The sequence below is a fragment of the Quercus suber genome, unplaced genomic scaffold (genome assembly GCF_002906115.3).
Source record: "Quercus suber isolate HL8 unplaced genomic scaffold, Cork oak 2.0 scaffold_156, whole genome shotgun sequence".
Classification (NCBI taxonomy): Eukaryota; Viridiplantae; Streptophyta; class Magnoliopsida; order Fagales; family Fagaceae; genus Quercus; species Quercus suber.
This window is the reverse complement of record NW_027069617.1, coordinates 327610-355597: the sequence shown is the minus strand read 5'-3', so window position 1 is coordinate 355597 and position 27988 is coordinate 327610. Positions and strand designations below refer to the sequence as shown.

General features: G+C 36.5%; 4 protein-coding genes across 4 annotated transcripts; 1 reads left to right on the top strand and 3 right to left on the bottom strand.

Annotated features, from left to right (window-relative positions):
* Positions 1-6: 6 nt before the first annotated feature.
* On the top strand, positions 7-5314 carry LOC112006572 (peter Pan-like protein). The gene is made up of 8 exons (XM_024038853.2): positions 7-128; positions 1084-1152; positions 1440-1622; positions 2150-2380; positions 2879-2971; positions 3067-3254; positions 3704-3897; positions 4909-5314. Exons 2-8 carry the CDS (start codon positions 1135-1137, stop codon positions 5037-5039), a joined length of 1038 nt encoding a protein of 345 aa, XP_023894621.1. The 5' UTR covers positions 7-128; positions 1084-1134; the 3' UTR covers positions 5040-5314.
* A 206-nt stretch (positions 5315-5520) lies between these two features.
* On the bottom strand, positions 5521-7594 carry LOC112006580 (mitochondrial zinc maintenance protein 1, mitochondrial). Its single transcript, XM_024038868.2, has 2 exons — positions 7277-7594; positions 5521-5860 (listed from the first exon to the last, which is right to left on the bottom strand). The coding sequence occupies exons 1-2, from the start codon at positions 7518-7520 to the stop codon at positions 5790-5792; spliced, it is 315 nt and encodes a 104-aa protein (XP_023894636.1). The 5' UTR covers positions 7521-7594; the 3' UTR covers positions 5521-5789.
* Positions 7595-11144: 3550 nt separating this feature from the next.
* LOC112006566 (uncharacterized) lies at positions 11145-14496 on the bottom strand. The gene is made up of 2 exons (XM_024038848.2): positions 13554-14496; positions 11145-11742 (listed from the first exon to the last, which is right to left on the bottom strand). The coding sequence occupies exons 1-2, from the start codon at positions 14323-14325 to the stop codon at positions 11630-11632; spliced, it is 885 nt and encodes a 294-aa protein (XP_023894616.1). The 5' UTR covers positions 14326-14496; the 3' UTR covers positions 11145-11629.
* A 620-nt stretch (positions 14497-15116) lies between these two features.
* On the bottom strand, positions 15117-25293 carry LOC112006581 (DExH-box ATP-dependent RNA helicase DExH8). Its single transcript, XM_024038869.2, has 14 exons — positions 24982-25293; positions 23504-23681; positions 22356-22529; positions 21949-22096; positions 20693-21007; positions 20123-20269; positions 19860-20040; positions 18362-18642; positions 18137-18259; positions 17908-18052; positions 17472-17734; positions 17199-17393; positions 15897-16451; positions 15117-15584 (listed from the first exon to the last, which is right to left on the bottom strand). Exons 1-14 carry the CDS (start codon positions 25136-25138, stop codon positions 15360-15362), a joined length of 3087 nt encoding a protein of 1028 aa, XP_023894637.2. The 5' UTR covers positions 25139-25293; the 3' UTR covers positions 15117-15359.
* Positions 25294-27988: the final 2695 nt, after the last annotated feature.

Genomic DNA, 27988 nt, shown 5'->3' with positions numbered 1-27988 from the left:
TGGTCCGGGTCGAATTGGTGGTCACACTAAAACCCTCTTATTGGTATTGGAAAACGATAAACCCTAAACACTAACAGAACACGAACACGAAGAACCAAATACCACTAGCGTTATATATAAAATCTCAGGTAAACCATTCTTCATTACCCTTTTCCCCTGAATTTTTTCTCTAGATTTGAGCTTTTGCATAGTGGGTAATGGGTTATAGTGTTATACGATTTGTTTCGAGTCAATTTTTTTTTTTTTTAATATAACATTTTGTGAGAAGGTTGATAAGGAAAAAACAAAATGAAAACAGAGCCTCTCTTTGTTACAATGTTTTTTGATAACAAAATTTAGGGACATACTTTGATAGAGGAATGTTTTGCTTCTTTAAGGTTTTGTGAAGATTTTAAGAAAATTTTCAGGTAGATGGGGGTTGAGGAAAACAGTTTGGATATGATCAGGATTAATATATATGATTAAAATAAAGGTGGAAGGTAGTAAACCAGGAGATAGGGTCCTTATTTTTGGGTCTGTTTATTATAGATGATTTCTATCTGTTCATGAATTCTTCACTAATTTCTTCCTAGCTTAGCCTACAGTTAAAGATTTGTAGTTATCACTTATTCCTACTGTTAAACTTTTCTCATTGATTGTATGCCTTTTATATTTTATTTCACATAAATTGAGAAGCAATCTTGGTGAAGCAAGTAATAGCAGTAAAAACAAAAGTTGGATAATGTTAGAGAGATGAAAGTTTTTCAGTTGAGCTACAAGTTCTTGGCATGATAAGATAACCTTAACAGAATAATTAATTCCTTTTTTGTCATTCACTCATTTGTACCCAAAACAGTAACTTTAGACTAATATTATCCAAACGCTCAATTAACATTAACAACACTTTTCACATGTTTTTCAAAACCTACATTTTAAAATAATTATTTTTTAAATACACACTTTACAAACAGCTAAGTTAAACAGACCCTTTGTTTTTAATTCTGGAATCAGCTTTAGCTGTGTCTTCAAAAATCCTAGTCTTTTGCTCTTGTAATTGTTCTTGATTATGCTAAATGTTTTATTTATTTTTTAAAATTCTATCAGAAATCTCTGAAGCTGGGACTGAATTTGTGAAATTCAAGGTTCTTGGATGCCATGGCTCGTTTTCGTAATGTAAGTAAAAATTTTATTATGTTTGGTTTTGATTTTTATTATACACTCTATTTGGTTGTTGAGAAAATGAAAGGAAAAGAAACGAATTGTGGGTAAATTTGTTTTTAATTGGGAGGTGAGAAAATTTTGTAGTATGAGAAGCTAAGTCAAAGCCAATGGGCTCTAGCTCAATTGTCACCTCCTCCCCTTGTAAATTCTAGGTGGAGGAATACCCGTATTGGCATTTCCCTTAGGAGTTTTGTTTACTTGGTTTTTCATTTGGATGATTTATTGTTTGATTTAAACAGAAGAAGAAGAAGGTGTTTGTGAAGCCGGTTGTGAAGAAGAATCAACCTAGTGTGGATCATATCACAGGAAATAAGATTCCAAAGAGCTTTGTGTTTTCTAGAGGGAAGTTGCCTGGTCCTCTTAGGCAACTTCAAATGGACTTGAGAAAGTTGATGCTTCCCTATACTGCTCTCAATCTTAAGGTAAAAGTTATTTATTATCTGCTTAGTTTCTGTGCGTGTGTCTTTATCTCCTAAAGTCTTTTTTATGGCAATATGAGATCGATGGAAGTTTGACTGATGTAAGGATGAATTTTAAGGGTGTAAAACAATTATTCTACACAAAAGGGGCCCAGACATTTTTGGCATAATCATAGAATCCTTGTTTGGAGAAGATTTCTTCACTTCTGTTAAAGACTTGTGCACTATGAGTTGGAAAGAAGTTGTTGTAGCATATGAATGGCGGTTTCATCATAATATGTATTGAGGAGTTTAAAAAGGAATTCAATTCAGCAAGGTAGATCATGTACTTAATCGGGGATAGCTTAATACTTGCGAACTGTGATTTCCCCTGTAATTCTTTTTGATAAATGTGATTTCCACTGTGATGTGTTCAGTTACAGAAATAGGCTAACTTTAGTTGGAAGTGAATTCTCAGCAGTCTCTGTGCTGCATTCATCTATACCAGTCCTAATGTTTTGCTATATATATATATATATATATTATTTCAGGAGAAGAAACGGAATAGTCTCAAAGACTTCTTGAATGTTGCTGGGCCTATGGGTGTAACACATTTCCTCATATTGTCAAAAACTGCAACTGCACCCTACCTGAGGGTTGGAAGGACTCCACAAGGCCCAACACTTACATTTAAAATAAACGAATACTCGTTGGCAGTTGATGTTGCACAATCTCAATTGCGTCCTAGATGTCCTCAAGATCTTTTCCAAAATCCTCCTCTGGTAATTTTATATTCTCACTTATCAAAAAAAAAAAAAAATCACTCAAATTCACAAGCAGACAAATGGTCATGGCTATTTGGTTTACTAAAATGTTAGAGAAAGGTAAAGAAAATGTGAAAATGGATCTCTTTCTCATGCAATTTTCACCTCTCTTCTGTCACCAATGATCAGTAGTCTTGTGCATCATTACTAGCCTTTAGCATGAGACATAACAAGTTAATCATAATATCTCAGTGCAGGAGGACTCAGTTGTAACTCCTTGAATGGTTGCACCTGCCCCTCCATATGTACTTTACACACCTATCTTCTATAAGCTAATGTCAGTTAATTTATATTCATCTACTCATCAAAAAAAAAAAAAAGTTAATTTATATTCATCTCAAAAGAGGAAAGGACTACAGCTACACAGTTGCATAATTTAACTTAAACATATGGTGAAATTTTACTCTTGTTTGTTTAACTTCTTCCCTTGTTAATCTCTGAGCATATCATTGGCAGATTGTTCTTTCTGGTTTTGGGTCTGGTGATCAACATTTAAAGCTCACTACCATAATGTTTCAGAATATCTTTCCTGCCATTGATATAAACACAGTGAGTGTTTAAACAAATTTCAGGTTGCTGCCAGTGCCATGAATACTTATGATCCTATATCCCCTCTTAATGTTGTTTAATGTGTGCATTTTCAGGTCAAACTTTCCTCTTGCCAGAGAATTGTATTGCTTAATTACAACAAAGATACAAAGCTTATTGATTTTCGGCATTATTCCATAAGATTACAGCCTGTGGGTGTCTCCCGTAGAATTAGAAAAATTGTGCAGAACCATCAAGTTCCTGATTTAAGAAATCTTCAAGATGTGAGTGACTTTGTCACAAAGTAAGGGTTCTTTCTCACTAACTTATATCCTTGAAGTCAAGCAAATTATGTTAGCATTAAGAATTTAAAATGAGAATTTATACTACAACTTGTCGTCTTTTAAGTTTTATTGTGGTCTGCTGGTTGTGCATTAAGAGTATGTTTGGATAACTTATTTCCTTGGTTTTTATTTTTATTTATTTGTTATATATATATATATATATAAATTGTTCATAAGTTGGCAGTGAAAATAAGAAACTCGTTATTAATGACCAACTATGTCAATGAGCTCTGTCTCAAATGACACTTCCTCCTCCCACAAGAGAGTGTCTATAACTTACTAGTCAGAGAGAGAGAGTCATAACCAAGTACAAATTGAGAAGGAAAACGTCATGTGTACATTTGGATTGATTCATCTTGGTCATTTTTTTTTTTTTGGTTTTATATTTATTTTCCTTGTGATTTTAAAGGGCTGGGTATGGATCAGAAAGTGAAGCAGACGATGAAGCAGCAACTGTGACTTTGGCTAGTGATCTTGGAAGAATTAACAAGGCCTCGACAAAAAGTGCTGTCAAGCTTCAAGAGATTGGACCCAGAATGACTCTTCAACTCATCAAGATTGAGGAAGGATTATGTTCTGGTGGAGTCATCTTCAGCGAATATGGTATATTTCTCTCATATAACATGTTACTTCGTTTTTCCTCTAGCAATGAGATTATATTTGGTTGTAAGAAACCGGTTAACATATTGAGAATACAGCGTCTCTTAACTTTGAAGTTATCAACTAAGGATATTCTGGATGATTGACTACAAGGGTGCCATAAGATGTCTTTTTGCAGGTCTATGATGATCTACTCTGGCCATTCCTCCAAACATCCTCTACACACGTGATTTCTTCTCATTCTTTATGCACACAAAACTGCTTTCCTCAAGACCTCCATAAACAATTTAGATTATATCCTCTAACCAGAAGTGACTGCTTCAGAGCCTTGGTCCATTTTCTAAGCACATTTTTAATATGGCCTGTATATATATATATATATATATTGCTCTGTATGCTCCCATTAGAAATTTGCGTATTACAGTTTCTTAGCTCTGAGCCATGTTGAAACGATAAAAATCACAATTCTGCTCAAGTTTTTTAATGATGATGTTGGTTAATCTTCTTTAACTTGGATGTAACCTGCCTTCAATCGACCATTCGGACATTCTGTGATTCATACTGCCTTCTATATTGTATAACCAATCTTTCATTACATCCATTGATCCATGCTCTAGGATCCTGAAACTTAATTTTCTCTTTAAGTGCATTTCCTACTTTCCAGTTATGGAGTCCCGTCTCTTCTCCAATTCACATATATTCTTCCCTTTTAAACTGTCTTCCTATAATATCAGCCAGTGTTTGTGACAATTGGCACCTTCTGATCTTTATTGGATATTTGGTCTTTTCATCTTTCTGGTGTTACTCTGTTTCCTTTATTTATTTTGTTATATCTCTTTTACTATATATCATCCCTCTCTTGTTACACCTTCAGTATTATTGTTTTGGTACTTTTTCTTTCATAAATCACTCTTCCTTTATTTGTTATTCATGATCCCTGCTCTTTGCAGGAATTGACAGATCACTATTGAACTTCTTTCACGAACTTATTTATCCTCCCCCTGTTATTTTCAGGAAATGGTGATGGCAAGAAAAAGCTGGAAAAGGAAGATACTAAAAAACAGAAAGACACAGATGAAGACGAGGAAGACATGAATGAAGACCAGGAAAATATTGAAGATCTGGAAGATGATGAGGAAGACTAGCTACTGGCCAAGTTGGAAACTGAAGCGGGTAGCACTCTTTTTGATATCTGATGCCTCACCTGCTCATCCATCAAAGGAAATCTTGTATTGACATCAACAGGAAAACACTACAAGGTTCTCACTGGAGAGAGAGAGAGATCTCCTTATTAAAGATTTGGGTGGCACTGTTGCGGTGTTGCCCACAATCTTTAAATATAATGTTCTTGTTTGTTTTAAATGAGGAAAAAAAAAAAACATTAATTGGGTTCAATAAAAAAATCTTTTGGTCTGAATTACCTTTTTGTGTTCTATATGTCCATTTAGAATATATTGGGAACAGCACTCATAACACAGCCTTCTCCTTATCCCTGCATTATGCAGTAAAGGCACGCTCCGTTTGGTTGAAGAATGAGTGTTGCATACATTCAACGACCATTTCTAAAATCTAAAACTAGTAAACTGCTTTGAAGTTATAGTAACTTTTGTAGAAGAATGTAATCACTATCTATAATTCCAGGCATAAACACTTTTCATATGATGCAACATGATCTTAAGGAGTAATGTTTCAACAAGCTTTTCGGCAACAACCCAAGGGAGCTCAGAGAAAAATTATTAAGTGAAGTCTTGAACAAACAGCAAAACTGAAAATCTTTGACAGAGTCCATCAAGAACACTATTGGTGAATGCTACAGGGGAAGATAGTAATCAAATAAGCAGCTCCGATCTGAGGCAAATGATGTTCAAAAACATTGATACTATTCTTTAGATGGCTTAACTCTTAAGAATCTCTTCAGAAGGAACCTCGAGTGTCGCTCCTGCATGCTCTTTATCTGGCTTCACTACTGCAACAATCAGTATCGGAATGTAAAATATAAGGTCACAATCTTATATAATTGTGTATGAGCAACAAATTTTTTGTTTAACAGATACAGAATTTAAGCTACCACATTTTTGTAATCAGAAGGAACCAAACACCAAAATGATGACAGTTAGAGGGGGAAAAAAGCCCAAAACATTTTAACTATATAAAGTACAACATTAGTCAACACAACCACATTTCACAATGTTTTAACAGAAAATAAGTTTATGGGAGATAACCAATCACCAAAATAAAAATTTTAAAAAAATTTAAAAAAAAAAAAAAAAAAAACCTTCCCTAGACATGTTTATGGGAGATAACCAATCACCAAAATAAAATTTTAAAAAAAAATTAAAAAAATTTTATAAAAAAAAAAAAAATTCCCTAGACATGAAAGAGTGATGATCAAAGCTAAGCAGTGCAGAAGAATAAACTGACACACGACGCCATGTGGTATAGCATCACATCCTATAAACATAAATAAAGAGATAATACCCCCAGAACAAAACCCCAAATGAGGCAAAAGAAATAATATTAAGCATCATAAGTAGAACATAAGGTTATTCTGTTTGTTTACTTGGTCATTTAGGGGGCTAGTTTTTGCTTCTTTTTCTGTAATAAGAAACTTCTGGGGCCTCAAAACTTATACCCCAAGGGGAGGGGAACAATGAGATTTGAACTAGTAACCTCAACTCTATGAGTTCAACTTCCACAAATGCTTTAACTATAACAACCATGAAATATGTACAAACACATGTGAATTTATACAACATATTACACATTATTTTTTTAAGGAGTCTACACGTTGAGAATAAGTGATAACTAGCATCATTTCCATGAGTTAGCAGCAATATATTTCATCTCTGAAAATTGTGATAAAGCCATAAATTCCTTAACAATAATTCAGTAACAATGTCCCCTAAACTTCAAAACTGAGCAATATACCCCCCCTTCGGCAATTGGTACTAAGCATTTTGTCTTCTACCATTTGAATTTCCATCAAGTAAAGGAAAATTCAAATTTTTTGAAAACTTGGCAAACTGAAATTTGAAATTTATGTTAAAATACAACATTCATAAAGGCGGCAAATTGCTTATTACCAATACTTATTATGGGACATTGCTTAGTTTTGTAGTTTAGGGGACATTGCAGGTACAAGTACAACATAGTTAAGGAGAAAGTAATTGTCTTGTAATTGAAATTTGATCAAATAATTAAAAAAGAAAGTGCATTTCACGCTAAATGAAAAGGAAAAAAATGTCAAAGTCTCACAGAAACAATTTCACAAACACAAGAAATGCAAGAGCAAGACACGAAAAATACAATTAAAATAAACCCATATTGATTAGAAGTTATAAATAGAAAAATCGAGAGAGAGAGAGAGAGAGAGAAGGGTTACCGTAACCACCGCTAGAGTTGAGCTTGGCTTGGACAATCATGGTGGTGATGAAATGGGAGGCCTCACGTGCATCGTCGAGGAGCTTACGGATCTCGGGCTCGGAGGTCACGTGCCTATTATCTTCGAATTTTTTACGTACCTCGGAGGCCGACTCGGTCAGCATCAGTGAGTCGCCAGCGAACGTTTTCCGAGTCGCTCTTAGCAACGCTCTGTACGCGTTCAATGCTTCTGCTCTCACCGCCATCTCTTCTCTCCTCTTTCTCTCTCTGGACCGCCCTACCCAACCCTTTTCCCTTTTCAACGTTGGATTGGAATTGGACGGGGATTAACGAAAACGGCGTCGTTTACGTTTTTTCGCTGGCTATAATGCTACGTCGTTTTTCTATGCCCAGGCAAGAGGGAAAAAAAAAGCATACATCCACGTTTCCTATTTTATTTTCCTAGGTGGCCTAGAGATTTTTTTTTCCATACTATTCCTTCATATCATAAATATAATAGTAAGTCCAACTCACTTTAAAGCAAGCGAAATAATACTCATGCCTTAGGTTTTAATTTTTTTTTGAGAAAGACCTTAGGTTTTAATTAACTCAAGTAATCATCATGATATAAACACAATAAATTAAAATTTTGTTGTATCTATAATTTTTTTTTTTTTTTTTTAAAGGCCTAGGTCGTTAGCAGTTAGCACCAAGCCATCTTTGAGGGTATTGATACCCGTTTTCGTGACACATTTCGTACAAGCCCGATTCAACTAAGCCCGACTTCTTTGTGAGCTCAATTTATGTATTATATTTTATTTTATTCTTTTAAGCATGGCCCGAGCCCATACGAATGGTTGGAGAATTGAGTAGGAATGGTTTTGGTGGGTGTGGGTTAGTTCCCATTGGACCTTTTTACATAGGCCCGACCTGTACGTGCCGCGAAGTGGGCCAAGAACGCTGGGGGCATCTAGGGCCCATGAAGTAGGTCCAATGTCAGAAATTTCCACCCCAGACTTTACTCCATGCTTTGTGTGACTGTGCCCTTTATTTTCAGCTTAACTCCATTTTCCCACACCAAGACAGCTGACTCTAAGAAAAAGCTGAGTAGCCTAGCCCACTCAGCCACCCAAATGTGGTCTTCAAGGCCTACAAAGACCAGAGACAACAGCTGTAAAGAGGAAATAACTTTGTTTCCAAAATCATGCAAAAAGCAACCAAAACCTTTCCCTAAGCATAAAACATAATGCACCAAGTCATAGAAATAGCATCTGAAAGGTCCAAGGGCTTCCTCCAACCTAAAAACTGGTCACAAGCATCCCCTAGAGTTTGATATAAATATGTATCACCAACCCACAAGAGGGGCAACGTTTTTCCCTACAAAAAACCCAAAACTTTGACACAAAAAGCCCAGTTAGCTACCTAGTGTATGGGACGATTTGAAGGCCTGGGGGTGAAAATATTGATATAGGGGAACTCTCCCTCTCTTGCTCGGGACCTCCTTCGATTTCCTCCCCTGTGTAACTGCGGGCTGAAATTTCTGACTCATGAAATATATAGTTTCTGCACTTTCTTGTGTTTTCATTTTTCTGTTGTTTTCTCTTTCCATAAAGCACCATTAGCCTTTGTGTACCTCACATCGTGAATTTTGGGCTTGGCTCTCCAAATAACTGACGAATTTAACGAACCCAAGGGGAGTTTTGGGCTGATTTATGCGATCTCGGCCCTTGTCGCAAAACGTCCTCGACAGAGGGCTCTTTATTTTATTTATTTATTTATTTTCTAAATTTAGGGGATTTTAATTCAGCAAGAATGCTGGATATGAAGCTATCCAGCCACCTTTGAGGGCTCTTAATTTTTATTTATTTTTTTCCTGAATTTTAGGGATCTTCATTCAGCAAGAATGCGGGATATGATTCCAATAGCTCGCAAATGTCTAAACTAAACAAGCTTTTAAAAACTTCTGATCTTTCACCAAATCATTTCTTTATTTCTTTCCTTCTTGCCCTAAAAAGGAATTAGTATATTAGTACAAACAAATGAAGTACAAAAGATTACACAAGATGAAAAGAAGCAAAGTTAAGGATGTCACATAACAGGTTATATAATACATAAAGTGGATTGTGCAAAAATACAAAAATATTGCATAAGTTGATCACCCCGAGAGGCAAAGTTGTGCCGGTTTGCTTCTTGGTAAATTTGATTGAATTTCAACACATTCGCGCCCAGTAAGTTTCTGTACTCAATAATCAAAGTGTTATAACACAAAGCAATAGTAATGGTATGAGAAATAGATATCCTTGGTTCCTTGGTTCCATCAAGGGTGTTTCATATTATGCTCCACCATTTTAAACTTTGGTCATTTAAATAAAAAATGCGTGGCAGGTTATGATTCGTGCTGTAATAAACTCAAGACTTTCACCAAAGCAATTTATTCTTAAATTGATTTAGAGCTCAATGCACCTTATTCCAGTGCATCTTCCACCAAAACAATTTATCTTAAAATGAGATGGGGAAAAAGAAGCATGTAATAAGCGGATATAACTGTTTATAGAAAAATTAAAAATAGTTCTGTCCTATTTAAAAATAGTAAACCCAGCAAAGCCCACAGTTTGTTGACAACCTTCACAAGAACTCAATCATCACAACCAACGTAGATAAAGAGTTCCGGAGTTCTAGCACATAATGCACAATTATCTTATGATAACAAAAGTAGATGAGTTAATCACCTGTAAATATTACAACATTATCTTATGATAATGTGATGATGCGCTAAAATGTAATGCACATCCACATCTTTGAATCCCTTCAACCACAAGCCAATAGAGTGCCGCATGACAGTATGCTGGCATAGATGATCTCACAAATGGGGGAATGTGTAACCTACTGCGGGCTGAAATTTCTGACTCATGAAATATATAGTTTCTGCACTTTCTTGTGTTTTCATTTTTCTGTTGTTTTCTCTTTCCATAAAGCACCATTAGCCTTTGTGTACCTCACATCGTGAATTTTGGGCTTGGCTCTCCAAATAACTGACGAATTTAACGAACCCAAGGGGAGTTTTGGGCTGATTTATGCGATCTCGGCCCTTGTCGCAAAACGTCCTCGACAGAGGGCTCTTTATTTTATTTATTTATTTATTTTCTAAATTTAGGGGATTTTAATTCAGCAAGAATGCTGGATATGAAGCTATCCAGCCACCTTTGAGGGCTCTTAATTTTTATTTATTTTTTTCCTGAATTTTAGGGATCTTCATTCAGCAAGAATGCGGGATATGATTCCAATAGCTCGCAAATGTCTAAACTAAACAAGCTTTTAAAAACTTCTGATCTTTCACCAAATCATTTCTTTATTTCTTTCCTTCTTGCCCTAAAAAGGAATTAGTATATTAGTACAAACAAATGAAGTACAAAAGATTACACAAGATGAAAAGAAGCAAAGTTAAGGATGTCACATAACAGGTTATATAATACATAAAGTGGATTGTGCAAAAATACAAAAATATTGCATAAGTTGATCACCCCGAGAGGCAAAGTTGTGCCGGTTTGCTTCTTGGTAAATTTGATTGAATTTCAACACATTCGCGCCCAGTAAGTTTCTGTACTCAATAATCAAAGTGTTATAACACAAAGCAATAGTAATGGTATGAGAAATAGATATCCTTGGTTCCTTGGTTCCATCAAGGGTGTTTCATATTATGCTCCACCATTTTAAACTCTGGTCATTTAAATAAAAAATGCGTGGCAGGTTATGATTCCTGCTGTAATAAACTCAAGACTTTCACCAAAGCAATTTATTCTTAAATTGATTTAGAGCTCAATGCACCTTATTCCAGTGCATCTTCCACCAAAACAATTTATCTTAAAATGAGATGGGGAAAAAGAAGCATGTAATAAGCGGATATAACTGTTTATAGAAAAATTAAAAATAGTTATGTCCTATTTAAAAATAGTAAACCCAGCAAAGCCCACAGTTTGTTGACAACCTTCACAAGAACTCAATCATCACAACCAACGTAGATAAAGAGTTCCGGAGTTCTAGCACATAATGCACAATTATCTTATGATAACAAAAGTAGATGAGTTAATCACCTGTAAATATTACAACATTATCTTATGATAATGTGATAATGCGCTAAAATGTAATGCACATCCACATCTTTGAATCCCTTCAACCACAAGCCAATAGAGTGCCGCATGATATTATGCTGGCATAGATGATCTCACAAATGGGGGAATGTGTAACCAACCAACAAGCTGAAATCATTATAATGTTTTGTGAAGAACTAGTTGCACTCTGGGAGCCAACAACCTCATCGATGGGAAGCCAAATGGATGAAACAAAGGAATTCGTCATTTTTCATGGACAGAGTCTTTTACCTCAGTGAATAAACCATTCTGCAATCATGTTTCTTACGCCGGCATCTATAATGGGTTTTTTGATCTGAGAATGAGTTCTCTCCAGCCACCTCCATTTTAGAATCTGGCTCTGGTGCAAGAAAAAGGCACATCAGTCTCTCAAGCTGAATCAAATGAAGCAAATGCTTGAACAACAAAATGTCAGCTTCTCAAAGAAGCCTGGCATAAATAAATAATAGAGAACAATGAAATGTTAAGACACAAAAATTCACGCCCCTGTGCAATATTCCCCATTTACAGAAAATTTAATAGTAATTTTTCATTTTCAAATCTCATTTAAATCATCATGTAACTCAAAAAAATAAGGTTGTAGACTTGTAGTATTGTTAAACTATAGCAATTCACAAAGTGACAATAACAAGATTACAAATATTAGCACCCAAAATGGCAACAAAATGAGTGATAGAGCAAGAGTCAATATCAATAATGAAATAAATTTATTAGAACAGACCAAAACTAGCACTAGACACAGGTGGAAGGCATCCAACAACTAGTACCAAGTCTAATAGCTCCAATGTTAGCTTTAAGTTATCCAGTGCTCTTAATCCTTACCCCATGTTGTCTCCCAAGTCTCCTACCATGTATTCTTTGGCAACCATAACACTATCAAAAGTGAGTTTTGTTTATCAAAGACCACACAGGTCAAATGGTCATTTTTGACGGTTATGTTGATTCTCATTGGTTTTCCAATAAAGACAACTTTAACCATTTCCCACTCTTCCACACCACAAATTATATCAAACCATATAACAGCACCACCACCACAACATCTACCATTGTTGCTAACACTACTTCCCTTAACATCCAAAAAAATGGATCTTTCTTCTGTTCCCTCAATTTCTGCCAAACTAAGCGTAAGACCTCTAGACCCGACTTCCAATCAAACTTCCATGACAAACTTGTGTAGAGCCTTAATACATGTACAACTAGATCTGCTACATCTACACACATAATACTAAACAATTCAGAAAGGTGAATCTACAATGACTCAAATATCTGAATATTTGAGCAGTATATGCTAATCAATCCACTATACTCCCCTTCAAAAACACCCAAACCAAAGATAAAACCATATTTTAAGAGAAGAGAAGTTCCACAAACCAGCAGCAGCTTCCTTAGACACACCACTCTTCCAAAACACCCAAACCAAAGATAAGATTATTTCACAACTTTCCAAAACACAAAGAACCCATGGCTGCCACAATGCCTAAACCACTAAGAAAAGAGAGAGTCTATACTTGTTGTGATGCATAATAAAAGGTGAATCGTGTTATTCATACCCTTTGGCATTGAAGCCTAATCCTAACTGTTCCAGGCAGCTGCATGAAACAAATTGAAAGGTGGAACAAGATCCTTTTTGACACACACAATATAACAGGCCTGAAGCCAAATCAATCTTCAAACCAAACGGAGCATAAAAACAGCAACTTGGATCTTCAAACAACTAGAGAGGAAGACTTAAATTTTCCAGGATAATTATCAGTCAAAACTATAAAATTTGCTGCATTTTTCTTTGACCACAGACTTTCTCTTCATAATTCACCACCCATTACATTCCAACTTTGTTTCACGTCCCTCAAACCACAAGACACAGAGCCATAGCCCACAAATGTGAATATGCCCCAAGTTCCAAAAATGAGTAAGATCCTCCCAAATTACACTTTCTAATGATATAAAGTTCACAAATCATACCAAATTCCCCATCCATACTTATCACTTACACTAAAAAATGCTCAGTTATCTGAACTTGAACAAGCTATGAAAAACCAACAACACTGTAATTCCAGCAACTAAACTAACCTCCCAAGAATCTAATTCTAAGTTTCTAACTCCTCTTATGAAATTAAAGAAAAGAAAAAGTGAAATTGTAAAAAACTGTACCTCCTCCAAATCGGTCACCCCAAAACAACAATCTTGGATCATCCTCCTCCTCATCAAACTCATCTCCATACCCGAACTCCGCATCGCCGCGATACCCGGGTTCACTACCGTAACCGGATTCGTTTCCCTGAGCATCAAACCCCCCAATTAGCCCAAACCCGAGTCCCAAATTCTCTTTATCTCCATTCCCACTAACACCACTTCCTCCTCCTCCTCCTCCATCTCTCTCTTTCCTCGAGTTCCTCGCTTCGCTCACATCCGAACCCCAATTGGAATCCCCATTCACAAACAGCTCTCCGCTCGAGTCCGTCACGGGAAGATCCGAGCACGTGCCGTACGCGGCCGACGCCCCGACGGAGCAGCAGCGACGCGTCCCGCTCCGGTCACTGCTCCGACCCGAGACCGATCTGGACCCGCGACGTCGTCGTTTTCTGGCGATCAAGCTAAAGCTCCCGCAGTTGTAGATCCGGTTCTTCTTGTTGGCGTTGTCGTCGTCGATTAAGCTGAGCTTTGACATGTCGATAGCAGCGTCGATTGGAAACGGCGGCGTTTTGGTTGTGGTGGTGGCACGGTCGGCGAGGCAGGGACGCTTGGTGTTAGTGTGGGCCCCATTGTAAGAGTAGGAGTAGGGGTTTGAGTCGGAGGGGTCTAGGGTTTTGGGTGGTGTTGTAGTAGTAGTAGTTGAAGTAGTAGTACGGAAAGGTCTCCATGTGTGAAGACGAAGTGTACAAGAGTCTATGGAGTGCCGAGAATCTAGGGCTTTGCGTGACATTTTTTTTTTTTTTTTTTACGATGATCGAGTTCTAGTTTCTGTGATTTTTTTCACATTTTCTCGCTTGTTGACAGAGAAAGAAAAGAGACAGTTGGAAATTGGAATTTAGTTGGGAGTTGAAAACTAGTTGAAGTTGACTTTGCTTGGGTGGGAGCTAATATTAGATTTCCTAAAGCAAGCTCGTGAGTATGTGAACGATGTTTTTGTGTTTTGACTTGGACACGTGTAACCCTTTGGGATTTTTGAGAGAGGTGATTCCATGCACTCTAGTCTTCTTTAAAAGCCGTGCGCTTCCCAAACAACTTTAATTTAATAAAATGATTGATCGGTATACTCATAAACTTATAATAAATCAACTATTTTCCCTATCTCACTAAAAAAGACAATGATGCATCATTTTTCTAAGAATTTGGGTGTAAGGTGTAATTTCAGGGATAAAATCAGTAGCAAGCATTAGTAATAGATTCAGCCAAAAAAGAAAAAAAGAACCGAAAGCATTAGTAGTAGGTGTAAAGTATCGTCCACTGTCCAGTCTCAAATGCTTGATCACCCGAGAAAACACGAACTAGCAAATAAAAAATGTAAGCAGGCTTAGCAAGGTCAAGCAGGCGAGCTGAGCAAACTGGAATCATAAGCCAAGCCAAGACAAGACAATAAAGTGCTAAACGCACCAGTCACCATGATAATATTTTAATACAAGATTAGGCAGGTACAACAATTCCAAAGGTTATAAACATTCCTATATGTGCTAGCAGCAAAAATGAAAATACATATTTAGATGGCTTCAGAAATTCGTATGAAAAATCGAGACCTGTTTTCCATAAAATAACATAGGGGCAATTTCAATGTAACATCATTTCCTTCAGAAGCAGCATAAATAGGAATAGATAGATCTTCTCAACTGCCCCAAAAATCTTACAATGCGCTTATCCTGCTATAACTATACAATGCCAAAAGCAAATAACTTTACAACCAATAAAATCTAATTCCTTGTTTTACACAATGAGTTTCTGTAGAGGCCCACAGGAAATCCTCTAAAGGTTGCTCTGGATATCTAGCAGACGCTTCTGCAGTGTAGTTGCATAATCACCAAACTGGATGTCAGTAGGTGGGTGCAGATCAAAAACATATGAGATGGCCCGCGATACCAACATTGGCTTCTTTGTGGTGATTGAGTCTGTTAACTCCCCAAAGCTTGTTACGTCAAATGGAAATGACTCAGTAAGGAAGAAGAAGAAATCTCTGCCCAACTTTTCAACCTGAAAACACAATAATCAAATGCTTTGCCACATCATCATCACAACCATTAAAGTGATACAGGATGCAGCATCATTATTTTATGTCCAAGAACTTCATCATAACAGTTATCCAGTATCCACCAATGTGCTATTAAAAGAATTTAGAAGTGCATTAAATGCACACAAGTTCCAGGTAGAACAACATTGCTAATACAAGACAAGAGGGTCATCAATCTAATTATTCCCAGTTTCTACCCCCTCTTGAGAATACTCAGTAGCAAAGCAGGCAGTGGAGAGGGCAAAACATGAATGATTTATAGCATCAATTATTACCTGTAGTTGTGAAAATCGGATATTGTTCATGGTAAGAATAACTTGCACTTCATACAAGGCACCAGCCAATATCCGAATGGATAGATATTCAAAGAAATTCTGCAAGAGAAGTTTTTGCCTATCCAAATTTTCACTATAACTTTCTAAGTTAGGAAACCATAGCACACACTTCACTTCATCCCATGGGATTGGATTCTCCCCTATGGCAAGGATGGTATGGTATGGGTGATAAAGGCCCCAAAAAATTCGGACACCTGTCAAGGATGGATCACAGATGTATGTATCAGACAAACATGTTGTTGAGACTATCTTGGATGGATCATAGTAGCGAGCAAGATTTGTGGAGAAACGTAAATCTGTGTCATCCAATAGAAGAATGCATCCATCTGAAGATGTAGGGAAAAAACGTTGAAGGGAAGCAGCATTTGCATCACTATCTTCTGGCAGGCACAAAGCTGCGCTAGAAGATGATGGTGATGGTGATGGTGATGGTGATGGTGAGGGTGATGGACCCAGATCATGAGAAAAGTGACATGAATCTCCATTTCGACAGCCCTGTCAACAATGAAATACAAATTACAATAAAGCAGAGCATCATACTAAAAAGAAATGGGACATTTATAAAGATTTTTCTAAAAAAGAATTCTTATTCCACAGAAAAGAGTGTTTCCAGACAGGTGCCCCACTGCCAGATGGACAGCTTTCCTCCAAACCATCCACGTGTATCATTTAAACAAGACTCGTTGAATAGATCTTGTGACTAAGAGTACACATGTATGGTTTTATCAACCACCACGTAGTGGGATGGAGGAATTTATTTTCTTTTCCCTACCAGATTAGGCATGAGAAAAAATCCACAGCTTCTACTAAGGATGCTTTGGTCAGTTTGTATATCCAAGGACTATAACATGCTTCACTATTAGTATGTTTTCAAACAGCAGGTCCAACAAGTCTGAATGGCAGTTTTTGATGATCTTTAATTGATGACTATTGATTACTTCATTTGCAGTTAAGCATTGCAACTATTTGTACTTTAAATAATGGGAAAAGTTAATGGATGCCCTAAGGGTATTGGTTTAGAAAGTATTTTTAGAAACTTTTTATGCAAAAAGAGAAAAGTAATTGATTTATTTAACAACTTTTTTATATTTTTAATAAAAGTGATATTAAAACTTTCTTAAAATCATCAATTAACAAATGCCCTAAGGGACCAGACCCTAAAATAATTAGCATGGGCCAATTGAGGCCATATAAACACTTCATACACCATTTTCAATTATTGAAGCCGCAAATGTGAGATACCTGGAATGAAAAGAAGAATTTGCATATGGGTCTCTTCGCTCCAAGTGAATGAGAAAACAAGCATTGACTGCCCCTGTTGCAGAATCCTTTCATAAAATATACACATAGAGGCTCCTCCCCATTGACATGAGAACCATTATCGTCAGCATTTATATGCTGGTTACCAGATCTGTCTTCTGTGCACAGAACCCTTATCTGTTAAACATGACAGGTAAACGAAAGATCAGTTTTTATGTCAAGAATAGTGCACAAAAGAGAGTCAAAAGAAGATACCTCTTTGATAGTAGTTGCCAAATTTTTAACCACATCATTGGTCTGAAAATTATTGGAAGCAACAAATGGTTCAGCAACACATTTCCTTATTTCACTAGATGGCTCAAGATGCTCATCATCAAGTGCATCTGTATCTCCATCTGGCTGACATTGGAGAAGGCAAGTATGTTCAAATTCATAAGGATCATAGTAGGATGGCAGCCCATTGGATGTAGCCAGAAATTTGGGCCGAAAACGATGCACTGAACTTAACACATCCTCATCTGAAAAGAAAGACTCAAACTTGAAAAGGAGCTCAAACTATTTTTTTTCTATTAAAAAAGGGTGCTATTAAATTTATGTTTAAGATTATACTTAAGTCATAGATACACTGTAGTTATGACTGCACAATATTATTTTTTTAAAAAAAGAGTGCTGTAATGGCATAGATTCATACATATTTCTGAGACATGATGTAATGATGACTGCAAAAGATTATGGAAAGAGCACCATTCTTCCTCAATCTTTGGCAGCAGTAATGTTGTATCTTTTATCTCATCAAACTTCCGAAGATGCTTCAAATTTTCAAGACGGTGCTTATCCTTCATAGAAAGGCAAAATGTGTAAATCATGCATTCAAATTCTATTAAAAAGTCCAAATTCCAATTAAAATCATACCACTTTACCTTGAATACACGTTGCCAAAACTGAAATGCACATAGGTTTGCCATGAGTACCACCTCCTTTCGCCCAATTTGGACATCATCATTGCTATCTCCACTAAAGTAGCAGTTGATGTACTCAGTAAACTGGGGAACAACAATCAAATCAGAATATCAGATACAGCAATTGTTCTAGCAATCAAGGAATTTCAAAACTGCAAAGTTCATTCACTTGATGGATAAAAATACCAAATGTTCCTCTCCGAAAGGACGACGAATGGGTGGGGGCTGTGTATCCATTAATGCACCCAGCAGAATGCCTTCACGCAGCATTCCAACAACTCCAAACTTAAGTATCAACACAGAAGCATTAAAAGACAACGAGAAACTGGCAAGCAATCGTCCATACAATGTAGGCTCATACCGGCCTCTTAGAGGCGTCCTCTCCAATGCATGCATGTGAACAAGCAAGTTCAGTGAATCCTGAACAACTTCAGGATCTGGTGGATCCAGAGCCTTCTGCAATAAGGCTGCAAAAAAGTTCCAACAGCTTAAACCATATTCAATCCTCAAAGTAGAATCCTCCATGTAGTAATTATTTCATAGCAAATATTGTTGTGACTCCCTATATCTCCTAAACTAGTGAATTTGTACCACAAAATTTCTATGTTTCAAGCTTTAATTATACCTTGATCTTAAAATCCAGTATCACTTGCACAAAATTGAGAAAAACTAACCACTTAACAATCATAAAGTCTACTATCAAAGAAAAAACTATCATAGCATCAGATAAAGAGAACACAATATTATTTTAATTAACATGATAAATTAATGCATTTTTAAGGGATAAAAAGGTTGGCAGATGCAAATAATAACATAATGATCATTTGGACTTCCCTTTGGGCAAAAAGGCTGGCCAAACTCAACCCTAAGGTAGTAAGGTTGACAATACCCAGCCACACCAAAAATCTCAAATCTCAAAAAACCTGGTCAAAGAGTGTTGAGCAGGTAGTGTAGGTTTGGTAAGCCTAATTCATGTCTGTTGTCTTTCTTGATGCTGCTATCATGCTATACATTCAAAACAAATGACATGCTAGTCATGTTAGATATAGGTGGTGTTCTGCTAAGTGATAAATATACTAGTGTGGGGAATGTGGAAATGTTTTATAGGTCAATCCTTCTTTCTAAAAATGCTTGTAGTTACTACAACTCTAGATGGAAAAATTGGTGAGAAAAAGTCAAAATAATTAAAAGGGCAACTCAATCAAATCAATAGTATAACTATTTGTACTTCCTACATAACGTGACATAGATAATTATATTACACAATTTTCTTATCTTTTGTAAGTAATACATGATAACTCATGCAAGAATATATCTAGAGGGCATCTTGATGCCAAAGGTTTTTGCTCATCTCCAAATATAAATAAATAAATATATATATATATATATGTTGAGCAGGAGTTTCAAGCCCAAGCGCATACCAACATTTACCAACTCCAATGTGAGCTTTTTCTACTAGATAAGGCCATTTTAACTTGGGTTGGATTCCACCCACCCACCACTAGCGGCATACCTCTACGGTAATACAACAGGACATAAAGGAAATTCAACACTTCAACCGTTCTATATTGGGCCTCTATCTTAAGTGATCATATGTAAATAAAATGAAGAGGAATTGTGGACTTTCCTTGAAAATTTACAGGTGGTCCAGAATTTACAGCAAAATGAGATCATATTACCATACCCTTGGGATCATTAATAGCTCTAGATTCAGCACAACAGATCTGAAGCACTTGCTGCCTCAATGACAACTTTAGTATAGATGGACACTCATAATCCTCAAGCTGGCTGAAAAATGATCTTGTAACCAACCGATAAACCTGGCCATCACAAGTTCGACCAGTTCTTCCTCTACGCTGCTCAGCCTACAGCACAATTTGAAAAAAGGAGCTAAGAAAATAGTAGGAATACTAATTAACAAGAAAACCAGTATGATTCCCCCATCACCTGAGATTTGGAAACCCAAACAAGCTCTACAGCTTCGTTTTTCCGATTACTGTCCCAAAAAACTTGTAAAGATCGGCATGAATCAATAACAAACGCCACCTTTGGTATTGTCACAGATGACTCCGCAATATTTGTAGCCAATATAACCTGATAAACATGTTATTCAATACAACAGCCACAACCATGATGGTGGGAATAACTAACTAGATCAACAACAACAATAACAAAATTGACCTTGCAACTGCTAAATATTGGTAATGGAAGATAATTAATTAATTTCAAGATGAAACTATGATTCACAGCCTAAATAGATTTGCAGTTTTAGAGGCATCAAAGGCCATGCTTTATAAAGAAGCAGCATCAGAATTAAACTAGCCCTATATACTCCTCAAATAGAAAGCGCATAATTAAAGGATAATGCAATGACATTACGAAACAGAAGATATTTACAAGTTATCAAAGATCATTTCTTTTATGTTAAATATCAAGTCCACATCCATCCATCCCTTCCTACCTCTTCCCTGACCATGATACACACAAATATAAGGTGGAGAACTGATCATGGCATACCTTACGATGGGACTTCCAGATCTTCATGGCCATGAGAGATTGTTCAGTGTCAACACTGCTATGTAAAATGTGAACTTTAAAAGATGAACTAAGTGGCTTCAGAAGGTTCCATTGCTGCTCCAGCGAAAAGTACGTTGGGAGGAAAACCAAAATGCTCTTTTCAATGTCTGGCTCGTTCTCATGGATATGCAACACCAGTTTATGAATAAGTTTGTGGACATCAGGCTTAATATCAGCATCAGCCATGGAAGGGCTTGGACCAGGACAATATTGCAAAGAATTTAACTCTGAACTTTTTCCAAGAAATTCAGTTATCTGTACAGAAAACAAAGCATAATGAAAAAAATATTCAGTAAAATTAAAATAAGTTTTCATAATAAAAGATCATATTTCATTGTAAACTCTGAAACTTACTCATGGTTTCCAATAAATACAAGTGCCATGTATTGTCACATAACCTAATCTTTTTCCACAAGGTCACGTTACTTTTTTCAGGCCAAATTATCTACAATTTGATACCATCATCAAATAGGCATATGCACTAGATTAATATATATATATATATACAAAACAAAAAAATCTATTAAAAGAACTTTATACCTAAATTCTAACTTTAATAACCTATCAAAAAAAAAATTAATAAAATCTACACTACATACCTTAACCTTGCCAAGCCTCTCAAACCACTCCCTATATATTCTTCTTCTTTTTTTGTTTCTTTTTTTTATATATCACTCACTATATGTACTTTTTAAAATTGAATCAAACACTCTTTCAAGATACTCTATGCACCATGTCCAATCTCAGCCTGATAATATTCCCATCCCAACATACACACTATTGCCTACTCATCCTAATCTTGTTTAAAGTAAGTACACTGGAAACTTTTCACCAACTAACTCGTTTCCTCATTCTTCAATTAATAGCATGCAAATGGTGAATTTGGAAGGCGCTTTCATGAAATTGTTGCAAGACCAGTTTTAAACAGGACTAACTACTTCCTATTCTTATGCTCCTATACCATGATACCATCCAGCCAAATACATTAATGGTGCAGAAAGTCAGATCAATGGATTCCGATCCATATAGTCGATTGTGTCCGAGGAAAATATTAAATACAAAATAAAAGGAACAGGAATTTTTTAAATCCATGGTTTCATGTTACTATAATGTTAAGAGTGAAGTGCTTTGAATTAATATTAGTTCCTTGCATGAATGACAGGACAAAAAAATGCATTCAGAGTACAAGTAATTGCCTGTTCAAGATATGAAACATTTCGCTGAAATATGGTTTTCTGGTCAGAGCTAGGTATTGCAAGCACTTCAACTCGTTCTCCCCTGCCAAGATCCTTGAAGTAATCCTTGTATCTTGAAATATCTGCTGTTGCAGACATCAATACCACCCTGAAAATTCAGAAATCCATTAGATCCAGATACAAACTTAGGCCCAAAAATTTCAATTAAAACTCACAACTTTGGAAATACAAGAGATAAACCACCATTCCTTTAGAAGTTAAAAAGATACTTTCAAATGAAATGATTGGATAGTCAACGCACAAACTTTAATAAATTAACTCAAGTCTTATTCCAACTACTTTAGGTTAGTAGAGCTTATTGCACGAAAGTTGCCACCAATAACAACAATAAGAAAGAAAATGTAAACCTTAGGTCATTGTTCTTCATCAGAAACTGCTTAAGACAAACAAGAACAAGATCAGATTCTACAGATCGTTCATGTACTTCATCGAGAATAATAACCTTGTACTTCAATGCATTCATTCCCTTCTCTCGCAGTTCATCCAACAAAACTCCAGCAGTTTTGAAAACAATCTTTGATCTGTGAAACAATACCAGGCAAAAATGCATAACTGTTACAAATAAATTCAGAGTAAAAAATTATTACAATAAGGACAGGTCATTAAGGTGACCTGGCACATAGACACACAGAATCTGCAGTTTGGCCCTAAGAAAGAACATGCATAGCCTCACTTGATTATAGGATCCAATCTAAGGCTGATTGCATGAATTTTTGCAGCTTGTAATCAACTCAAGCCCACTTCCGAAGAAGTGTCTAAACAAAAACTCAAACTGGTCTTTCTAAAAATAACTTCCATAGGACCAAAAAGAATTTGGATATCATGTGAATGTGACTAAGAACCATGATATGCCCTTAGGTAATAAGATACGGTAACATTTTAGACATAACAATGTCTTTTCTTTATTGACCTTGTCCAAGTCAAACAAAAGATTGTTCTAGAAAATTCCCTGGCTTTAAGCCCAGCTCCTAAAAATAAGTTCTTCTTTTAAATAAATAATCTGAGTGCATTGTACAAAAGTTCAGGCCATTGCAACCATGCATATATGCAAACCTAAAAAAGGCCGTACCCAGGGAACAAAGCTCCCACTTTTGCAAGGCTTGTGAGAGGTCGTGGTAGATAGCCTTAACCCCAATTTGTTTTGGAGAGGCTGATTCTCAGACTCAGACTCAAACTTGCAACCTGTTGCTTTGATGGAAGGCAATTGCTATTGCACCAATGCCTAATATCTATATGCAAACCTATTAACAAAAATAATATAAAATTTTGATTCTAGAACCTCAAATATGGTGCCAAAGACAGTCATCAAAGGAGAAAGAACAGTACAAATCACCACCATGTTTGACAAGTAATAAATTGAACTTCTGTTGAAACCTCTATAAAATGTTGCTTGAATGAAGCTCTTTTACAATTTTACTACCCCAAAAATAAAATATAAAAATTTACGCTCATGTTAAGACATAGAACATGCATAATGTTATTGATCATAACATACGCTGCTGATAAATGCTTTGAATGACCTATGTGATATCCAACTTCTTCGCCCACTTCACAGTTACGAGCTTTTGCAACCATTTTAGCAACAGCTACAACAGCAAATCTCCTAGGTTGAGTACATAGTATTGGTGCCATGCCCTCCCTCAGGAGAAACTGGGGAACCTGTGAGCTCTTTCCTGTATTAATAATTAGACAAAAATGTTAACAACATGAAAAGGTTTATTAAATCATTTAACCAAACCCCACTCCCATTTATGTAGCCTTAAGTGAACCAGCAATGATAGAAGATAGTAGATATTCTGATTTTCTTTCTATAAGTGTAAAAGCATGAACCATCAAATAACTTGTTAATTTAAATTTGTTGGTCTTTGCACTCAGTTAATGCAATAAACTCTAAATTAGATGGCACCTCCTTCCTCTTAAGAGCAATGAGGGGGGTGAGGTTGGGGCTTCAAGATTCACTGAGCATGTCATGTGTAACTTACAAGAACAACTACAAAACCTTAGACCTCAATTTTGGGGCCAGTTATGGATCCTCAACAAACTAATCAAGGAATGCCATATGCATTCTTTTCCATCATTCTATTTTGCGGGCATAACTTAACATTTTAAAAAAAGGAAACCAAGAAGTAAAAGAATGTATCAAAATATTGTGCCCATGTTCAGAATTATATTCAGTTTTTTTTTTTTTAATAAGTAGAAGTACATTTAGTTTAAAAAAATCTGATGTGTGAGTCCTAGAAATTCAAAAACAGTGAACAAGACAGAACTCAATCCCATGATCATTGTAGTTAAACAGAGAGGTACAGAGGTGATGCTGAAAAGAAATGTGTTAATTTGGTCTTCGAAGAGTGAAACCACACACACAAATCAATTAGGCCATATGGTTGAATAGCAAAAATTATCACTTCATGTAGTCTTAAATGATTCAAATTTCAATATCTTCTCTTCCTACATTTTCCAGTCCAACTAATGTATCATATATGTATATAAGGAAGACAACCAAATTCCATACTAGTAACTTGTAAGCTCTAAGTAAGGATATTCCGAACAAACATAGAAAATTTGTTCAAGTTCATGATAAAATTTTCCCTGTTTGGCCGCTAAGAAAGCGGAGTATGAAAATTGAAATTTCGCATTTCTCACCATCTAAATTCCATAGGAAAAACAATACATTGAATCGTCCAACTATCTCGAGATTATTTTGCAGATTCAAACGTTTCATGTTATTAACAACCAAACATCGAAAACTAAAACTACTAAAGCTATTTTTTTTTCCCCCCCGATCATTCTTCTTTCTTCATTCAGTTTTCTCAGCATTCAAGTGCAAGCACGCAAAATATTTCCGAGTCTTCTGAACGACCAAACAAGTCCCATTTTCTCGGCAACCAAACAGAACCTAACAAAAAAGCACGAATCGATCGTACATTAACACTAAAGAGTCAAGATATAAAGTTAAAGAGAGTACGGAAGTACCACAGCCAGTCTCGCCGACGATAAGAGTGACGCGATTTTCGAGGATTTTCTCGACGATCTTCTCCCTGAGCGCCATTACTGGTAGAGAAGAGAATTTCGACGACGAAAATGGACTCGAATACGATGAACTACACGACGAAGTTGGAGACGAAGCCATTGCTACACACACACACACTTTCTCTCTCCCTCTCTTGGAATTTTTTTGAGTCTACGCCCAAGTCTCTCTGTTTGTACTTTGTACTATCAAAACTTAATAGAGAAGTAGTGGGATTTGAAAAATAATAAAAAAATAGCTCCTTTGGTATTTTTTTTTTTTTTTACTTTCGCTTTTTTTATAGTCTCTCTCTCTCTCTCTCTCATTTCTCTCCCGCCTGAGTATCACTATTTGATGGGCAAAGATAGGAAGAGTCGGCGTTTACGTGAGCTTGGGGAGAATTAAGAGAGACTGAGAGTCAAAGCAGTTTCTGTGTTCTGTTTTGACTTTATTCTGGGTTCAGCCAATTGCGTGGCGTGGAGTGTGGAATTAGCGCTTTCATTCTTCTTCCGCTCGTTTTCTCGGGTTTGTGGGTCCCGGGAATCTGTGTTGTGAACTCGCTGGACCTGTTACGGTCGAGTCACCTGGTGTTAGATTTCTTTGGCTCTGGGTCGTTGATCTTTTATGATCATGACGTGATCTTAGCAGTAGCATTAATCTCTCTCTCTCTAACCGAAACCTTTGAATTTTCTATAATTTTACAAGTCAGTATAATATTTAAATAAATTTATTATTTTATTTAAATAATTTTTTTTATGGGATATTTAAATAAAATTTAACAAGAGTAAAACTCTATATTTTTAATAAGTCCCAAGTTAATTTCAAATTCATCATTATCATTAATATTTAAATAAAATCTAATTAGCATTGCGTCCGTTCTTTAAGGTTTGGAATTGGCACTTCTTTAAAAGCCTTGTTTCTTCCTTCCTTTACTTTCTCAATTTCTCTTTGCTTTATTCTTGGTAATTTGTTTAACTTTCTCATTTTTTGTTCTCTATACTTTCTTTACACTCCAGACAAGTACAGAAGTAAGCTTATTTTTGTTCTTTCATCTAAAGATTGGGGAGGGAATGGGACGGGGCATAAGGCCTTTTTTGCTATTTATTTGATTTTCCCAAACAATTTCTTGAATTAGCCTCAAACGAAACTATTTCATTAATTAAGTAACATCGAAAGAAACTAATTTGTTATGTAATCTCATTTTAAACATGATTATATATATATATATAGGGGTGGGCTTTGGTCCTTATGTCCAAAAGATGAATGGATTAAGACCCAAAGAGACCAATACAATAAATTTGTAGAGAGTAGGCTAAAAAGTTAGACTTCAACGAAGTGGACATCGGACTCAATGAGCTAAAGATGGTAAGAGAGTAAGGAAAAACAATGAATTAACAAATGTGGTGCACAGAAATTCTTCCTCGGCAATGTCCGTGGAGAGTAGTTCTTGAATATATTTCTCGTAGATTTTATTACAGTTGCTGTTTTTAATGCTATGGTGTTTTTTCTACAGATTCCCCCCCCCCCTTCCCTAGAGGATCTTTCACCTTATATAGCTTACTTTAGATAATCGTGACCCTCCATCTGTTGATCGTTCAAGCCACCGCTTGAGTGTTTGTCTCATTAGATACCTTCCCAAGCCCCTTATAAGTTGAGGTAACCAAAGAAGCACTGTTCAAGGGTTTCTCCACATAAATGTAGATAGAAGGTCTGGTGGGATGCATTAAATGTGGTGGCAGTCACCATCCATTCAGTCATGTCAGGGCTAACCCCCTCTCGAAACTCTTTCTCGACTGTATGGCCTCCTCTAATGGCGTGCCACTAACGTGGCCTTACTATCCAAGCAAGTAACCTCCTCAGCACGAGGATGGACTCCTCGGCTATGGATATGACACATGGCACAGGTCCCTTATTTAAATTCTTGTGCCCTACAATATATATATATATATATAACCGAAACCTCTGAAGTTCCTACAATTTTCCACGTCAACACAATATTTAAATAAAATTATAATTTTATTTAAATAAAATTATTTTTGTTTAGTTCAAACTTAACCAGGAGTGAAACTTTATCTCTCTAACAAGTCCAACTTAAATTCATACTCATCATTATCATTTTTTTAAATAAAATTATTTTTGTTTAATCAAAATTTAATAAGGATGAAATTCTATCTTTCTAATAAGTCCAGCTTAAACTTAAATTCAAACATTGATAATCTATATAAAAACAAAAATTATGATAAAATTATTATTGTAGGGTCTGTTTTTGTTGCCCCAGCCCAAAGGATATGGGTCAAATGCCCAACGAACCCGTTGGGCCCAGAACAATGAATTTGTAGAGAGTGGATCGAAGGTTTAGGCGTTGACCGGCGTTTATGAAACATGAACTCCTTTCTCTTTTATTGAAAAAATACTTAGAACAGTTTACAACTAGGGGATGCTCCGATGGGCCGAGGAGGCTTTTTTCCCCCTCCCCTCACAGAAAAAGCCCCTCCAGGCCTCCCTTTACATTTTGCTCACATTTCTTATATATGCCCATCTTCTTCCTCCTGTTGATCATCTATTGGCCCTCCTCCTGACGGCCTATCCCATCAAAGATCATATCCGTGCTCAAGTGGTTCACCCTGATCGATGTCGCCCTGGCAAGGGGTTACATCCCCATTAATGCGGCCAGAGGGGTTAGGTGAACGTATTCAATGCCGAGGTGACGGTTCGCCCAGAGTTTGCCCTTCTCCGTACCGAGGTCTCGGACGACCGAGGATAGGGTCACCCTCGGACCCATCGTGTGTCCTCGGCGTGGGCCATTTGGGCCTGGGTTGAAGTGGGCCTCGGCTAATCGATTTTCTGGCCCCACAATAGCCCCTCAAAATCTTGCTGCACGCATCCTCGGGCGGGGAGAAGGATTTTGACATCCTCGGCCTCACCCCCCCCACCCTTCGTCAGTGCTAGGGTCTGTTTTCCTGCCAAGGGCAC

Excerpts from the sequence above, each read along its gene's own strand:
- LOC112006572 (XM_024038853.2), top strand. Across the intron at positions 1,623-2,149 it reads ATACTGCTCTCAATCTTAAG|GAGAAGAAACGGAATAGTCT; the intron begins GTAAAAGTTATT and ends ATATTATTTCAG. Across the intron at positions 3,898-4,908 it reads AGTCATCTTCAGCGAATATG|GAAATGGTGATGGCAAGAAA; the intron begins GTATATTTCTCT and ends TGTTATTTTCAG.
- LOC112006580 (XM_024038868.2), bottom strand. The coding sequence starts at position 7,520 with ATGGCGGTGAGAGCAGAAGCATTGAACGCGTACAGAGCGTTGCTAAGA. Across the intron at positions 5,861-7,276 it reads CAACTCTAGCGGTGGTTACG|TAGTGAAGCCAGATAAAGAG; the intron begins GTAACCCTTCTC and ends TGATTGTTGCAG.
- LOC112006566 (XM_024038848.2), bottom strand. The coding sequence starts at position 14,325 with ATGTCACGCAAAGCCCTAGATTCTCGGCACTCCATAGACTCTTGTACA. Across the intron at positions 11,743-13,553 it reads GGGTGACCGATTTGGAGGAG|AGCCAGATTCTAAAATGGAG; the intron begins GTACAGTTTTTT and ends TTCTTGCACCAG.
- LOC112006581 (XM_024038869.2), bottom strand. The coding sequence starts at position 25,138 with ATGGCTTCGTCTCCAACTTCGTCGTGTAGTTCATCGTATTCGAGTCCA. Across the intron at positions 18,643-19,859 it reads AGCTATTAATGATCCCAAGG|CCTTATTGCAGAAGGCTCTG; the intron begins GTATGGTAATAT and ends ACTTTTTTGCAG. Across the intron at positions 18,260-18,361 it reads CTTTCGGAGAGGAACATTTG|TTTACTGAGTACATCAACTG; the intron begins GTATTTTTATCC and ends GTTGTTCCCCAG.